At 35.4% G+C, this 18252-nt stretch overlaps 1 protein-coding gene across 1 annotated transcript; it reads right to left on the reverse strand.

The window, feature by feature from the left end:
* Positions 1-795: 795 nt before the first annotated feature.
* On the reverse strand, positions 796-18058 carry LOC126816051 (uncharacterized). Its single transcript, XM_050542173.2, has 14 exons — positions 18038-18058; positions 14932-15246; positions 12786-12933; positions 12327-12466; positions 9802-9937; positions 9454-9549; positions 9119-9243; positions 7982-8079; positions 7217-7301; positions 6933-7004; positions 6707-6805; positions 5505-5663; positions 4912-5007; positions 796-4284 (listed from the first exon to the last, which is right to left on the reverse strand). Exons 2-14 carry the CDS (start codon positions 15196-15198, stop codon positions 4177-4179), a joined length of 1629 nt encoding a protein of 542 aa, XP_050398130.1. The 5' UTR covers positions 15199-15246; positions 18038-18058; the 3' UTR covers positions 796-4176.
* Positions 18059-18252: the final 194 nt, after the last annotated feature.

Genomic DNA, 18252 nt, shown 5'->3' on the forward strand with positions numbered 1-18252 from the left:
TGGCGTTCAACTAAAACAACCTGTGAGAGTTGTAATTCGATGATGATTAGGCGGAAACGCCGCGGCCTGGACACAATTTAACACATAATACACACTTCACAGCGAATGTCCGTCTACAATATATGGTTTCAATTTTGTTACCTGCAGTAGTTAGACACAATTTTTAACTAGAAACTATATGTATATATGAACCCATTCCCTATAATTATCAGGGTTCATATATATGAACCCATTCCCTATAATTATCATTTGTCTGCGATATCACCTCGGTGGAAGCGGACGTAAAATACAACTAACACTAACTAATAATTATCAGATATCAAATTGATAAAATTTCAAATCAGAAATTACGGCAAGGAGAGAGGTGGCGGGTGGGCGAGGGGTCGAAACTATGAAAGGGTGGCGACAAATACTACGTAATTTTTTATGATTGGTTACTAAACCAAATGATGCAATAGGAATTTTCCAACACAAATGATAACATGATATTCTGGGTTCAAATAGAATCATCTATGCTTTGGATTATAAATCTTTTTAGGTGTCAACCACTCAATCATTTTTTTAAGTACGTGAGATATGACTTCTCTAGAATGTGTGAATCTAATAATTAATTAAAGATACAATATGATCGCAAAGACCACAGTACTACATCTTTACGTATATACAAGATACTGTACATGTATGTCAACTGCTCAAGGTCCAGAAGCAAAAAAAGGTGTGTGTGTTATAATTCAGTTCTTTAAGAATTCATTAATGTTAACAGCACCTGTATAGTTATAAGAAAATACGTAAATATTGATTTTCAGAGTTCTATTGTATTTTATTATATTGTAGACTAATACATCAATTATATATACATCTATTGATATCACATATTATATTACATACTATTTATAGAAGAAGAAACTTTATTGCAAAAAACAAACAACAAACCTTACAAGGTCATGTGCATATATGAATAAAAATAATAAAAAATATACATGAAACCAACAAAGATACATACATGTACATTTGCATAATTATACAGAGATATAAATCTTACAAAGATATGAACGTATGGTATATAGAAGCCCCTAAACATTTTAAAATTACTGCATTTGTAATCTTGTTCACGTTTGGATTGATATAAAAATATAATCCTTTTTCATTTCAAATATTGTATTATTATTGTATTGTTGTCCTCTATGAATATTGTTTAAATTATAACTTAAATGAGGTCGATACAATATGCCCGATTATACAGCATGACGGAATACCCAATTGTATCAATACATAAAATTGTTTTTATTTCGTCATTTTATTGATGTCTTCAAATTTAGATCTCGAGTAAAATCATTTCTTACTGTTTCTTAAATCACGATATTAATATGGATCAAAATAAGGATAAAATCAATTTAAAAGTGTTTGTGTACCTATGGATAATGTGTGACATGACAGGCAGGGGCGGATTGGGCCATCGGGCGATCGCCCGAAGGGCCGGTCGGAAATGAAAAAAATAATTTTGTCCAATTCGTCTAAAAAAAACCCTTTTCTGCTTAACATTATATGGGTGGGGGTGGGGTATTGGACCGGTCATGGAGCGATGATGATCATGTTGTATGTGGCCGGTGGCTTTAACGGGCCGCCACGCTATCACTGGAGTCTGGAATGGGCTGGTATAATAGACTTTCTGGGCCGAGTGTGCTGGGTGTGGGCCGGAATTCGGAATCCTGCAATGGGGATTCCGAATTTCATGCATAAATTTCATCGGATTCACCTGACACTGTCGTGGTAGCTATATTTTGCGTCCAAGATCAAATTTTATTTTTATTTTTATTTCCACCCGCCACTCCTGACAAAAATGTCGAGGGTAACGCAATTCTCATAATTAAATTTGTCTGGCCTTATACTCGAATATTCATTATCTGAACTAATGCTATGTTCATTAATCAATATGTAGTGTGTCAAATGTTCAGAGTCAAAGTAAAATAATTTACCTGGAACAACAAATCCAAAATTCAAAAGGCTTTCATGAATTTCACTTTCGTCACTCTGTACCAATGTGTCTCGTGACCTTCCATCACAGGAGGAATCAACTAGCGCTCCCGGCAACAAAAATGGGGCATTTTTCAATGAAAATATTCCTACTTATTCAATATTCCTAACTGGTTAATCAAATGGTCAAAATTTTCTCAACTAGTCCCATTTTTTAACCAGTTAAATTCTCTTGACGATACAATGATAATACGTTAATTAATAATATGACGATATGATAATTTCACAGGTCGATGGTCGTAAATTAATCGATTTATGAGATATATTATTTGACAGAGGTTATAATCAGATATGCCACCAAATCGCATATTTGGGGTTCATTTTTCAAAATTTTCCAGGGACCCCCCCCCCCCCCCGTCTGGGCCCCGCGGTCAGTAAAAGGGGCCGCTCCGACTCGGTCGCTTAGTTGCTGAAGCGACGAGTATTGAAGTAAGAATTGGTACTGATATCGCTAGCCATTTTATAATTTAGTACACGAGATATGATTGGAGTGACAAATAAGACGCATGTTTAGGCCTTTGAAAAAATTGATTACTAAGGGTCACAGTACGATATTGCTAAGCTATTATAAAATATGGTCTCTTATATTTTTTTAGAGGTTTTTAACGAGTTTTTTTTTGTCAAGGTAAGTTGTGTTGGATGGTGCTGCACTAATACAAGGACAGCGTACATAGTTACCGCGAGCTATAATACAAGACAGCGACAGCGCAAAGAATTATGGACAATTCCTGTCTACACACGGAAGCATATATTCACTTAACGGCTAACGTCCACTCGACACAAACTAGGTCAATTCGGGACTAACGTGTGGTTTAATTTTATTTCAATAATTCGCTTGCGCGTAGGGGCTCTTTAGCAGTGGGAGGAAACCGGAGGACCCGGAGAAAACCCGCGGGGTTGGACAGACGACCCTACTCCTTGTCACGTCAAGGTAATCAACAAAGACCGACACGTGTTTTAAGCTCGCCGATAATTGATTGGTGATTGAAGGCCGGATTATCCAATGATTGATGTCGTAATTCGGAATATTCAGAATACGGACTACTCAAAACGATTTTGGTTGAAGTAATATGAAAATAAATCGGGACATGAAAATGATGACGGATTTCACAGAATGCCGTATAGTATTTCAGATGTCGGAAGTGGTATACATACATTTGGGAATGAATACAACTGACCATGACAACAAAAGCCAGTTATCAGTTATCAAAGAAATATAACAGCAGTGGCAGGCAACAAAAATAAACCCAATTACAGCAAATGGGGTGTTGTCAGAGGTTTCAAGGACAAATCTGAATTTCGATAAGTTTCATCCTTATAATTAGACGAACACTCCAAGCAAGTTTCATTGGAATAAGCGGTAAATTTGAAAATCGTTGCCCGACCCTGAATTCCGACAGGGTTCTTTTTTAGCCCAACAATCCCAGCAGACACGAAGAAATAAAATGACAAAAAAAACCCAACCCAATAACAAAATCTGACACGGAGCGTTTAGAAGGTTTCGGCGACAGAGGAAGAAACTAGTTTAACGGATATATGATTCCCCTTAGGACTTGCCGAAAGAAACAACTCTGACCTGCAGAGCGTTTAAAAGAATTGTGAACAGACGGTCAGGGGTGACGACAACATTTGAGCGTATAAACATAGAACACATTTATAATGACAATTTGTGAAGCATAACAATTAAATCCGTGTAATACCTTTTGCACGGGGTCCACAAAACAGAAGTGTGAATTTTACTAACAGAACTATGCGTGCACAGGACACCGAAATGTCAAATTTACTAATAGAACCATGGGACCACAGAACACCGAAATGTCAAATTTACTAATGGAACCGTGGGTCACCGAATGCGAAATGTCAACTTTACTTATAGAGCCATGGGTCCGCAGAACACCGACATGTCAGATTTACTAATAGAACCACAAGTCACCGAAATGTCAACTTTACTAATAGAACCATTCTTATATGGATGGTCTATTAAAAAGATACTCGCTTATTCGTCGACACATGCTTGATTTTCTTTCAATCCATTCTACTGATGTATAAGTTAAAATCAATCCATCCCACTATTGCAGATTAAAAACAGTTCATTCCAATCTTGTAGATTAAACTCAATCTATTCCACTGTTGAAGTTTAAATTAAGACGTATCTTCAATAATAGATTGGGTTATGGTTGTAGATCTTTTGCTACACTTGTTTTTGGCGACATAATATTGCAAAAATGCACGAGTCGAGTTGTAGCCTCTCTGTAAAATATAAGATAGATAGCATCCAAGTGAATATTTTACGTTAGTATAATATCATGACCAGAGACAGGGCTTAACTCACACTCAAATCATTTAACTGCATAACCAAACACAGGCAGAACAAACGATGCTATTTTCAATTACACATTCCTAGAAATGATATGGCATGGAGAAGAGCAAAATCGAAGACAGTTTAACAAAAAGATCTTAGCGTTTCCCGGTATTGTGTGAACACAATGAAACAGTATGTAAAATTAAAATAAATATAGACGTCTAGGTTAGTCTTAAATTATTCGAGGAAGACTAGTCAAATCTTTTCTTTTTATCAGCTCCTGTAACGCAATGCAGGCGGTATTTCATCAATGTCAAGCAAACATTGATTCAGCCGCTCTGTTCTAGGAAAATCTAAATCTCAATTTCTGATTACATGTATCTCTAAAATAAAAAAAACCCCAACCCAACTTTATATGAATTTTCGCAATATTTCCATTGTTTTTTTGTTTTTTATTATTAGCAGAGATGTGGTAAATTCCTTAAAATTCGCATTAAACTCAATTTTAGGGATAAACTTTGACCTCACCTCTACGTTGAGTTATTCTTTATAGAAAACCGTATTTTAATACTTACATCAATAAGAAACTGTTTATCTTTTGGATGTAGGTCATTATCTTCTGTTTCAATGTGACCAGTATTTATACCAACAGTTCTGTCTACATCATTCGCCTTTAAAATATAATGTACAGAATAGACTAACAAACCACTTAATATGGATAACAATATCAGCGACGTTTCACACGCGGTGATTTTTTAATTCGGAACGCTGAATATCGATAGGGTTGGTTCTCTCATGACCCTAATGCTTCTCACCAAATTTGAAAAGAATTCCTTAAAAACTACAGCCTCTATCGCACCCATAAAGTTTTTTGGCAACGGGGGCATAACTGGTACGGAAGGTAGCGGAACTCTGAATATCAATAGGGTGCATTCACCGACGACCCCAATCCTTCACACTGAATTTGAAAAGAATCCGTCAAAAACTGTAGTCTCTATCCTGACCACAATAGGATCAAGGTGACGACATAAGCCCCCACTGAATCTACGTGTTACCGATTTAGCATGTTTTATGGCGGCCCCTTACACTTATACATGTATTGTCGTGCCTGTGAATACCCTTAGGTACCCTTGCTTGATATTATGAGACAGCAGCAAAATAAACAAACCTCAATATAATCTGTTCTGGTATTTTGACTAATTGTTGACTGTAATATTGTCATATAGCTGATGAAATTAGTTGTTTGTTTTTTATTTACAGCACGTAGTTTGTTACCGACATCCACGCCATGTGACTCAACTTTCTGTATAAGCTCATCATATACCACCTGAAGTAAATCATGTATTATAAGGTATTAGTGTTCCATCATAACATACCACCCGAAGTTAATTGTTTATTATAAGATATTATTATTTAAAGTAGATCTAATGTTCTCTATGAACATGCCTTTAAAACCAATGATGTTCATTCAAGAAAACACTAGAATTTGTCAAATAGACTAAGCGCCACTTTTCCCCAAAGCCGTGGTTATAAACTCACTAACCATTTCACTGTCGATATTAGAGTTGAGTCTCTGATTAGTTATCTTCTGAGAACCCCTCCCTAACTAAATTATTTCAGGACCAACATAGTATTCTTTTATTTCATTAAATCATTTGCGCACAAGTGTTGTTAAAAATGGTAACACGTGGATCGTAGACGTAGGAGCTGGGGGAGGAGGGGGTCTCCCAGATTCGGTAAACCATTCATTTGTCGGGCAATATATTTCCGTTTTTTCGGACACAAACATCAGAAAATGAGACCATGTATCAAAAATATAATTGTATAATTGTAAAATGAAATCACTCGCGGTTTACGTTTTGAATACTATAATACTTAAGTGGAGTTTTGTGGCAAATTCGTTTTAGTTAATGATTGATTCATTTTGAAAATTCGAGTGAAAAAGAAAATGACCGCCACTCATTGTCACGTACACGGGTGTGATCTAACCCATGACACTTGCATAGATGGTGGCTCTTATTATGATCGACAGTGCGCGCATTTGACCACAGATTGATGAAGAAATCGCGACAAACGTACCCCCTTACTTTCGAAATCTTCACATGGTTCTGAATTTGTGCAAATAAAACTAAGACCAGTAATAATCCTAAATGCATTTTCGAAACAGAAAGTATGCCTTTCTGTATATTACACCAACAACGTCGAACTCGAATTTAAACAAATACAACCACATAGGGTTCCGAATCTCAGTTTCGACTTTTATTTATGTACTCCAAAAGGTACGCATAAGGCAACGTGAATCGAAAGTCATGAGCTGTGATTGCTAAATCATGAATTTATAGTAAAGTATTATTCAAAGGAAATCATTACCATTCCAGTGCCTTGGTGGTCGAGTCTTTCAAAAAACACTTCAAGTTTGACGCTTTTTCCAAATACTGATACGATATCTTCAGGTGTAAATGCCGATTCCTGAAACAGATTTAAACTGAGCACATTTACAAGTTAAGAGTCTCTTTAAACACTGTCGATTAGATTTAAATATTATACAGTTGCGTATTCTCTGTATATAAGCATAAACAAACAACATCTGACCTACATCTTGAAATGATTCTTTAAGGTACTTTTTATCCAGCAATTCCAGGTCATTAAATTGATTCTCGTCCAATATCTGTAATATATATAAAAAAAATAAAACTAGCACTTTTTTTCGATGTTTTCACAACGCCTTATTCTCATATAAAACATTTTAATTAAATAGGGAATACATTTCCGGTATAAGATATTTCGCAAGGCGCAGTGCTAATGCGCCATTTGTTTATTTCAACTGGAAAATATTCTTCAATTTGAATAGAAGTGAGGTGTATAAATCATGATACATACCCTTTTAAATTTATCCACAGCTTCACAAATGGTAATGTAGGACTTCTCAATTTCCAATTTTAGCTTAGCAGTCTCTGTTCGTAATCTACAATTAAAGAATATTAGGGCACAAACTAGATACAAACTAAAAGTTTCTCAAATTTTCTCTAAAAATACTAATTGTTTTAGCTTTAAATAACATTCATGCCAATCTGATTAAAATACAGATCCTATTTCGTTTCGTCCATTATATTTCAAAATTCCGTTTACTTGTAATCAGTACATCAGGGTTAGATCTAAATATTAAGGCCACCTGCAGATTTTTTCTAGGTCACGAGATGTAAACAGGACTAGCGCTGTCCCTAACCTCAACGCTTACCCTAATCCACAATCTCGTCAACAATCACGTGCCCTAGACCTGTTTATATCTCATGACCTTGACGAAATCTGCAGGTGGCCATAATATTCAGATCTGACCCACGTGATAGCAAAAATTGTATTTCTGAATAGCCGCTTGGAACACCAACGCTGATTTGTTAATCGAATGACTGATGTCACAGGGTCATAGGTAGCTCGTATAACCCCTGACGCGACCTCCCACTACAACCTATCAGATCTTATGTTCACTGTAGTTGAGGCCATCGAAAGTATAAAAAAACGAAATGAAATAAAGCTCTATATTTTAATCAGATTGCATTAATGCAGGATATGATGGTACTATATCGTAAACCAAAAATAAAAACCTATTACTGTAATTAAAATTATGAATGTAATAAAATGTATTACTTATATAGATCAGTTTCTTCCGATGGCCTTGGTGGTATCAACACTCCGAGTCTTGATTCCAATTTAGAACGCATCATATCTTCTTCATTGTTAGAATACTGAAGATAAAGGAATAAAACACGTCTCAACATTCTGTTTGTTCCCAATACACGTCTTTAAATCGGGCGTAAGTTCAATAGAAAGCTCACATACTTAAAACCCACGAGCTTAGGCACGCGATTTTGCCCATTGTCACACACTTCCGTTGAATAGAACCAAGACCGAACCATTTTAAATCTGTAGGTTCCCGTGCATTATAGGCCCACGTGTGATGTCACACCATACGGCCTCAATAGCACGCTCCTTGTTTACAAACGCAATCTGATTCGGGCAGAATTGATGCCCTTTACTCATTTTACGCCTCGGGATACCATTTTATGTACCCATTTACACTAAATACGAAATATCTTTTTATCCAGATATACTTTCAACACATTTAGACTTTAATTTGCAGAAGAAAAAAGTTAATGAATATTCAGAGCTAATTAACTCGCACCGATGCCATCCCTAATAGCGATAGTAGCGGTCAAGCGAATGTTTACTGCTGATTAGTTTGATACAGAATACAGCACTCGTGTACACGCTGCGTGCCCGTAAAATAACCTTTGACAGTTGAATTTACAAAAAAGAGTAGCCCGGTTGGTGAAAAACGGTAGTATACGTTTAACCCCATTTTGTTTCATTGCATTTCCTATTTTAGTTATGTTGTGAGGTTCCTCTCGGTGTTGGGAGGTTGGATGGCCGAATGGTTAGTACGTGCGCGCTGTATCATAAGGCCTGTCATTGAGTCAACTGGTGTGGTTTCGAATCCCTGGTTGTACGTGACAAGGAGTAGGGTCGCCTGTGACAAGGAGTAGGGTCGCCTGTCCAACCTCGTGGGTTTTCTCCGGGTTCTCCGGTTTCCTGCCACTGCTAAAGACCCCTACGCGCAAGCGAATTAATAAAATAAAATTAAACCATGTGTTAGTCCCGAAATGACCTAGTTTGTGTCGAGTGGACGTTACCCTCTCTCTCTCTCTCTCTCTCTCTCTCTCTCTCTCTCGGTGTTAAAGGAGAAATCTTAAATATGTGTAATATTTAATGGGATAAAAGACATACCACTGAAAAACCTAATGTTTTATCATTGAACTGTTTAAATTTTATCTTTTTATCAACAACTGAATCATTTAGTGGAAACAATTTCTGTATTAATCTGTTTTCAGGATTCATTGACAAAAACCAACCTAGAAGCATAAACACAGAGAACCAAACATCATTGCGAGATATTATATATTACGAGTCAATACTATTTATCTTACAAATCATGTCATATGTTTTTTAGTGTGATTTTTCGGATACAGCAAAACGTTTAAATACATGCTGTAGATTAGATTAGATCATTCGGATAATTACTAATTCATTAGCGTGCTGTGCATTTTGATTTTTTTACTTACCATCAAAGCAGTGAACAGGGTACGTACATAAAACACCACCATGAACATAGAGATATTCTATACCATTGACTGGTTCTAACTTTGGTATGTATGCTCCTGTAATATAAATGTAACTAAACGTGTAATTTGGCGACTAGAATAGATATTTACAGTGGACTATAAAATAAAAACCGCGTCTTTACACCGTGTCTTTACACCGTGTCTATTGTCATGAGATCTATTGCCTTAATATTTCTTCGAAATGAGAGACAGAACGTAGTCTAATAGAAACTAAAATAGCAACGAAGCTCGTCAGGGCCATGGCAAGATTCGGTCCCTCTGATTTTGCTCCAATATGATATAATTTACCTGGTATAGTTAAGGACATCTGAACGGCTGTTCTAACAGGTAGATTGGGTGTTGTTTTAACATGAAAGTAGTCTATACACATCAGATTAACATTCGTAACTACAATACATAACTCTTTTTTATACTTCTCGAAAATCTGGAGAGAAAAGTAAAAAAACAAAAAAAAACTGTTCAAACTTCGTCGGTTTCCGCCATGCACCCGGAATCTCCCTCTCACGATATGCAACATAATACATGTATACTCAAACGGTAATGCTTTTTTATAAATCATAATCAATAATAATATCTCGCATAATATAGCCTCTAGAAGTAAGTATTAAAAAAAGCCAAGCGGACATTTTAATATCACCAGGGACAGGAGTAGGGATATTTCAGAACCTATTTCCACTTGTTAGGAGATGCGACAACTAAATTGTTAACTAGCCGTTCGGTTAGGATGTAAATCAGAGATCCACACGTTGCTTGCTGCCTGGGCAACACATATCATATACCCAGCATAGCACAACAAACAATATAATAATGTTATATTGGCGTACACAGTTAAAAATAATAAGGTAGTTTACACCAATTCGGGCGGAAACTAGTTGCCACCTAAATAGGGGTAACTCCTAGCCTTTAGTGGTGTAAGCCGATAACACCCAACTAGTGTAGAACATTACACCAGTAGTGTAACATGCCTGATGCACTCAGACAGTGTAATGTTACACTTACATACATTGTAGTTTACACCCGTGGGTGTAGATTAAAGATGGGTTCCCTGAAAAGTATTTATCGGGTGGTTATTTCCAATAAAAGTATGGTAATTTTGGTATATATTGAAAGTAGAGATATCCAATCTTACTAGAAAAATACTGGATTCCCAGAAAAACACTCATGGAGCGTATACAGGACAAAAATGTAAGGGTTTCCGTAATCAACAACCCGACGATTAGGAATTTCTGCACGCGTGATGTCAAAGGTCACACGCGAACATTGAGTGCTTGATGTACAAGTTAATAAACTTTATGAAGAGTTAGACGTACAACATTTTCTGAGATAAAAATGATGGAAAAAGACGCGGGTAGTGGATAATCCGAGAATTTAATTAGGATTCGATATTTGTAATAAATAGTAAGCGATTAAAGACAACACCGTCTTATGTATGCAATGAATTCTCCTCTGACTTTAAAGAGAGGTAAGTCACGTGACGTAAACATGACCTGGTTTGATCGAATTTTTATAGCAGGACATTCCTTCGCAATTACAATGTTTGAGAAGGATTTGAAGCAAAGTTATGACAAATTAATTAGTTTGAATATGTTTTTAGTCCATATATATATTATTAAATCACCCAGTTTGTACGCGGGAACCCATCCTTAAGCATTACCCCTCAAGGATGTTTTGTAAAATACACTTCCATTGTAATTATTACACCAACGCGGGTATAATTTGTTTTATTGGATATTTATTTCAAGCCAAGGACTTCTAAGTTTAGAAAACTTGAATTGGCTATCGGTCTCTATGATAATTAGTATATGGCGTTTAGCCCGACCCAGATTACATATAGACCGTCGGCTATTTCGCTTCATATTACAACGACATTAAATTGATAAATACCCTTCAGACTGATTCAAATTCAACTGCTGTTGGGCAATTAGACAATCTGTATCAATTAACAATGAATATAAATTATGAGGAAAAATCAATACACATATAGTCGCATGTGGTTTATTCAATTACGCACCTCACCTGAATTAAGAATTATTAATTAAGATATTATACTTGGTAATATTTCTGAGCATTTATACCTCTTTAAGTGTATACAAGCTAAAATAATTTATATTTTACTCGTTTGAGTAAACACTCTAAAATCAGTTATATTTGTGTTACTCGTGCAATTAGTAAACAAATACTTTTGTAACGCAAAATAAGGTGTAACATTGTCACCTTATTCGTAGGAATAAGGTGTAAATTGGCACCTTATTCGTAGGAATAAGGTGTAAAACGCTTGTAGAGTTGTAGCTCATCCCAAACACCCTTTAGCGGCTACAATTACACCTATCCTGGTGTTCAGTATTCATGAATATCGATTACACTTTTGCAACCCAATAAACGCTGTAAAGTTAACGCTTTTCTATGAATTATTCCCCAATAATGGTTACACCCTTTGGTGTAAATGCAGTATAACACTGGTAGTGGTGTAGCTTATCCAAAACACTCCACAATTACACCTAATCAGGTGTTCAGTAGTCATGAATATTGGTTACACTTGTTACGTGTAGTTCTTTTAGTTGGTTACCCATGCAAAAGTATTACATTTTAAAAACGCTAGCTCTGGGGTAAAGTTTACACTTAATTAACACTGCTTATAGTTTTTTTTAATTACACCCATTTTTAACTGTGTACGCTCCCACACTTATATCTTGAATGACATTGACACCTACGCCTCTGAATTGTATTCTAATTACAAATGAAGTATTTGTTGAACATCTGGCATTTTGGTTATCGAATCTTTAATAAATCGGGTTATCATTAGCCCTTCAAACCTGTTGAAATGTAATATCCTGATCGCCACATTTTTCTTTCAGCCATCGACCTAATTTATTATTGATGTCGTCACCATACGATGTCACACCAAGACCACGTAAAACACCAGATAGTAACCCTCCTCCTCCAAATAAACCACCTGAAGAAAAGTGCCACATATGTATCAAAATCTGTTTTTTGCTAATATCATTCATTATTTACAAATATTATTTTACAGATTAAACACAGTTACCATTAGCCACATATTCGTATATTTCTTATTTTATTTTTGGAAAGGGTAACCGTTCAAGAATCTATAGAAAATGTTTGTCTATATAGATCAGTAATATAGAGCTAAATCCGGGTATCGATGGTTACATACAAAAATATTTAAAAAAATGCTTTTAAATTTTGCCTTATTGGCCGGGGAATTTTATTTACAACTGGTTACAAAACACAAAACAAAAATCATATTCTACCTTTTGTGACCGAAGCTATGTCAACCCCGAGCATTTCAGATATCTCTTGCCAGGAGAAACCAACAGCTACCAATAAAGACACCATAGCACCATAGCCAGTCCCCGCCACTCTTTTAATATTCGATAAACATCCTACTAGTTCCAGATACTAGAAATGGAAATCAAATTGAAAGGAATGAATTTATAATGTGAGGAACTTAAACTTCCAGTGATGGCAGTACTTAGGTCATTTTGAGACTAACATATATGATATATATATTTCTATTGTTACGAGGGAGCCGCGGTGACTCAATGAATAAGACGTTGATTCGCTAACCTGTAGGTCCCGTGTGTGATGAGAAAGTTCGTCTAGATTTCAGTGGTGCAGGACCGAGGGCCTGGCAAGGGACAACGTATAGTCGTTCGGATGGGACGAAAAACGATGTCTCGTGTAGGCTACACATTGAGGTGCACGTAAAAGACGTATTGGCGGTTGGAATTCGATATAAGAAGAATCCGTAACGCCACTGTCCGTTTTCATTAGCCCAGTCGGAACAGAACAGTAGGGCGTTCAACACCGTTTCATTTCATTTATATGGTTACGCGTGACATGCGTTAATGATGGGAGGGGAGAGTCGCCTTGGCATGGATCCATCCCTAGAGAGAATGGAAGCCAGGTTTGTAAAATCATGAAGTTTCTTCCTTGTCCACGCCAGGATTTTAACCTAGGACATTCTATTTGTGATAAACGTTTATCCATCCCAAATACGAGGAGGATAGGACAGACTCGAGCACTATAATTTGCTGTAGGTATAATTCAGTACAACCATTAAAGATACCTTCCCGTGTACGAGCTGGTTGACTTGATGATATATTTGGACTAAAATTATATTGAAACTAATTAATCTATCAAAATTTTGCTTCAAATCCTTCTCAAAACATTATATTCGCCAGGGAATATCCCTGCTATAAAAAATGTGTTAATAGAAATCATGTTTGCGTCACGTGACTTGGCTGACGAGTCAGCTAGCAACGGAGGAGAATTCGTTGCATTTACAAGTCTTTAATCGCTGGCCATTTATCATAAATTATCGAAGCCTTATTAAATTCTCGGTTTATCCACGGGCTGTTGTACGTTTAAGCTCACCATCAAGTTTATCAACATATGCATCAAGCGGCCACTAACGCTGAGAGATCAGACAATCTTCGCGTGAAACGTTTGACGTCACTCGAGCAGACATCCCTAATCGTCGGAAAACCCTTACATTTTGTCCTGTATGCGCACCATGTGTTTTTTTTCAGGGAATCCGGTATATTTGTAGTAAGATTGGACGTTTCTACTTTCCATATATACCAAAATTGCCACACTTTTATTGGAAATGACCACTCGATGAATACTTTTGTTGGAAAGTAACTTTAAGGTTATTTGGAATAAATTAAATAACTAATGGGATTAACAAAATGAAATAAATTGTTTAAATTATATTCAATGGAATTAACTAAATCAAAAAAGTTATAAATATTTCATGGTATCATTTAAACCAAATAAAGTATATAAATAAGTACATTTAAATCTATTTAAATCTATATACATATATTAAATTTCATTCCTAATGTACATTATAAATTTGTTGCATCAAACATATCTACAGGGTAATATTTATATATACATATTAATATACATAAAATATTGATTTCTGTTATTTCCCTGAAATATATACATGCTTATATTTTAAACTAATATAAGTTCTGGATGGAATTTTATAAAATCTTAGTGGACTACAGTATGACCCTGTCGAAATTCTAAATTTTCTGAAAGAATATTCCGAACACGTTCTACGAGTTACTTTCCCTGTTAACAGTTTGGAAAGAGTCAATTGAGATTGTTCGAAAATGTTGAAATAGAGAATCGTTTGAATGCTCGTGAACGTGATACAGGGCATAATTTATTATGGAATATTAAAAGCTACGTTGCGATTTTTAATATAAACTGCTCATCCGACATGGTCAGTGACATTCGGCGAAGGATATGGAGGTTGTCTGACAAGCCTCTATCTGTGGTTTTACTGGATGACATCTTACTGGATACTGAACAATTTATATACTTGGCTTGTCATTAAAAGATAGATAAACTAACTAGGCTTACTTGTAAAATGCAAAAACTTACCTCCAAGGCTCCACAGAATGCTATACATTTTAATCTACCGCTCTCAAACACTAAATTCTCGAATGGGAAACTAAAATCCGCTGGATCAATCACCCTGGCCGACAAATCAAGCTTATTTAAATTTGATAAGTCTTTGTCTGCACCATCATCTAGAGAGATAGATCCTTTAGGCTTTTTCTTGTCGTGGTCTTTTGATGTTTTAGCGGCCTGTATCACTTTTTTTTGAGGACCCGGCAAGATAATCTTTTGTGATTCAGAATTACCCATCCTTATTATAACTCACTCTTCCTAAACGCTCAGACATATCAACATGGTCTAAAAACAATAGAAATGAAATTAATACAGCTGAAATGCAATATCATATGACATATCTGCGCTCATGCCCCATTTCAGTATCAATCAATGTGGCATATCAAAGAGTCATGTTAGCATAATTTGTAATATGCCATTAATAAACATATTATTTACAGTTACAGCTGTTCTATATCACCTGTCAATGGTAACACAGGATTCTTATTGATCTCTCCATAAACATTCGTCATAATTATATCACACGGTTTCAGTTCTTGTTCTATTTGACCTATCTGCTGACAGTGTGATTCGTTTATTTTGTTTTTGCAAAATGACAAAAGGCCAATGTTGTGCTATTTAGATAGTAAAAGTAATAAAATGTAGATGACATAATCTCTCGACGTCGATGTTAGCAGATACCAATCAGATTATTACAGACATATAAGACAAACACTCCAGATTATCACCATGGAGGTTCTGCAATAGAAGTTCTTGATAATAAAGACCAAACTTTTCAGACTACTTTGAATAGACATATCTTGAATAGACAGGTCAGAATACGTTTTCGTGTTTGAAGTAATGCTCTGTTCCTTTATTTTTCAATTTAATTTAACTATGGAAATCTTATAATATTTTGAAAGTTTGTTTTAAAACACAAACATTGATGTGTCATTTAATAAAATGTATATCCTTTGGTTTCCACATGTATAACTTATAATATTGCCAAGGCAGCAACAATGGTATGAATGGTTTAAACGACGGAATACCTTTCTTGCTATGTGGAGTTTCAAATTAACTGAAAGGTGGCATCAAATGTTTCACAAAAACTTAAACTAAAATCACTAAAATAGATTTTAACTAAAATCAAAATGAAATTTTCAATTTTATGCCTTTCACGAAGATCGATTGTAACTTAAAATGCCATTTTAATAGATTTAAGTTAAAATTGCTTGCTCTCCCGCAGTGCACAATTCCGGCGAGGGCACTCGGGTGTAAGCTTAAACGCTTCGGAACTGAAAACTTTTGCCAGGTTGAACTAACCGTTACAATACCAATGAGGAGGGTTGTAACAAAGTCTGCACATGGTCAGACAGTCGTAAATAGATGAAATAAATAAGTTTATTGTGTATTATTCGTTTTGAACTGTATCAGATGGTTGGCCTTGAACTTGCATGTTGCTTTCGTGACCTTGGCATTTGATTTACTCGCAGGCTTCAATGGAAATAATGCGGATCAATAAACTAAATCGCTTGAATTTCGTAGTTTTATGGTATTTTGGATAACAAAAACTATTGACAATTGTCACAAACATGTGATATTTCTGACCCAAACGATTAATCTAGACTAAAGTATTGTCGAATTTTAAAAGTATTTAACAACTTTTAAACTAATACACGAAATAACTAATGTTCCGATGCCTAGATTTGAAATGTCAGCCCATGGACTCTTTCAATAATACTTTGAAAATGCCAAAGTGCCACACTCCTTATTAGATAATGCCTATCTATCTTACTAAATTAAAATGATTTTTTCCCAATATAAAATACACTTGGCTCCTATATAAAATTAATCATCATAACCCCAAAACCATAACTACTTTGCATATCGCGTATCTAGTATTATAGGACTGACGCGGTTTCGATTTCTCGGTTGTACGTGACAACAGGGAGTAGGGTCGCCCGTCCAACCGCGTGGGTTTTCTCCGGGTCCTCCGGTTTCTTCCCACTACTAAAGACCCCTACGCTCAAGCGAATATTAAAATAAAATTGAACCATGTGTTAGTCCCGAAATGACCTAGTTTGTGTGTAGTGGACGTTAACCCTACCCCCTCTCTCTCTCTCTCTCAACAATTGTAGGCCTACAAAGATGTTTTTATAGACATTAAATATGAAGTGGGTTTAGGTTTTTTTTTAGTTTTTTTTTTAGATCTATTAATTATTTGAAAATGATATAATTTATACTTGAATCATACGGTAACAAGGAGTTTTGTTTACTGGGGTTTGAGTTTTTTTTTTTGTTCTTGGGGGTTTTAATTTGGGGCGTCATCTAATTGCTTATAAACCGCAGCTATATTTCCCATGCAATGAAAAGAAATTGAATGAAAATTATTTTTTGTGAATGATAGTATGTTTAAATTATATAACCCGGGCCATTGGCAATATTATCATTATTTCAAATATATCAATATGTCGCAATAGATCTCACAGCGTAGCTCTAATCAATGTTTGTTAATGTCGTGATTTTAAGTTAGGGGAGGGTGACGGCTGTCCTAAGTTAAAATTGATTTTAGTTAAAATTGTCTCTAAAATAGGTTTGTGAAACGCCACTATTTTAGTGGATTTTATCTAAAATGCTTAAAATCGTTTTGTTAAACGCATCTATCTTAAGTTACAGTAGAATGGAATTTTAGTTTAAGACGATTTTAAAGAGATTTAAGTTTTTGTGAAACAGGGCCCAGAATGCATGGGAAATATAGCTGCGGTTTATAAGCAATTAGATGAAGTCCCAAATTAAAACCCCCAAGAACAAAAAAAACAAAAAAAAACAAACCTCAAACCCCAGTAAACAAAACTCCTTGTTACCGTATGATTCAAGAATAAATTATATCATTTTCAAATAATTAATAGATCTAAAAAATGATTGCAATATTAGCAAACCCTGAGCGTGAACGACACCTATCACTACTTATATAGCAGCATAGGGCTATAATTTGCCCCCATATTAAAACTTGTATCTTTTTCTAAGTTGTGAGAATCGAAATATATTTAAACTGTTAAGAACATGATATAAACTTATATAAATAAAATTTCTTTACCTGAAAGTCAACCAAACATCATAAATCAAATTGAAAAGTATAACATTTACTGATTATTGTATTCAATACAAAAAATTGAACACGACAATGTAACAACTTTGTTCTTTGTGACATTGATCTGTTTTACCTACAGCAGTTGTGTGTTTTATATATACGCTGGCAGTATAAACGGGGGAAATAGAAACTCCGTAGCTGTATTCTTGCTCAGTTTTGAA

The sequence above is a fragment of the Patella vulgata genome, chromosome 3 (genome assembly GCF_932274485.2).
Source record: "Patella vulgata chromosome 3, xgPatVulg1.2, whole genome shotgun sequence".
Classification (NCBI taxonomy): domain Eukaryota; kingdom Metazoa; phylum Mollusca; class Gastropoda; family Patellidae; genus Patella; species Patella vulgata.

Bases quoted from the DNA above. Each gene is read 5' to 3' on its own strand.
- LOC126816051 (XM_050542173.2), bottom strand. From the start codon at position 15,198: ATGGGTAATTCTGAATCACAAAAGATTATCTTGCCGGGTCCTCAAAAA. The intron at 9,244-9,453 runs GTAAGTAAAAAA...TTATGCTTCTAG, and splicing joins CCCTGTTCACTGCTTTGATG to GTTGGTTTTTGTCAATGAAT. The intron at 4,285-4,911 runs GTAAGTATTAAA...TATATTTTACAG, and splicing joins ATAAACAGTTTCTTATTGAT to AGAGGCTACAACTCGACTCG.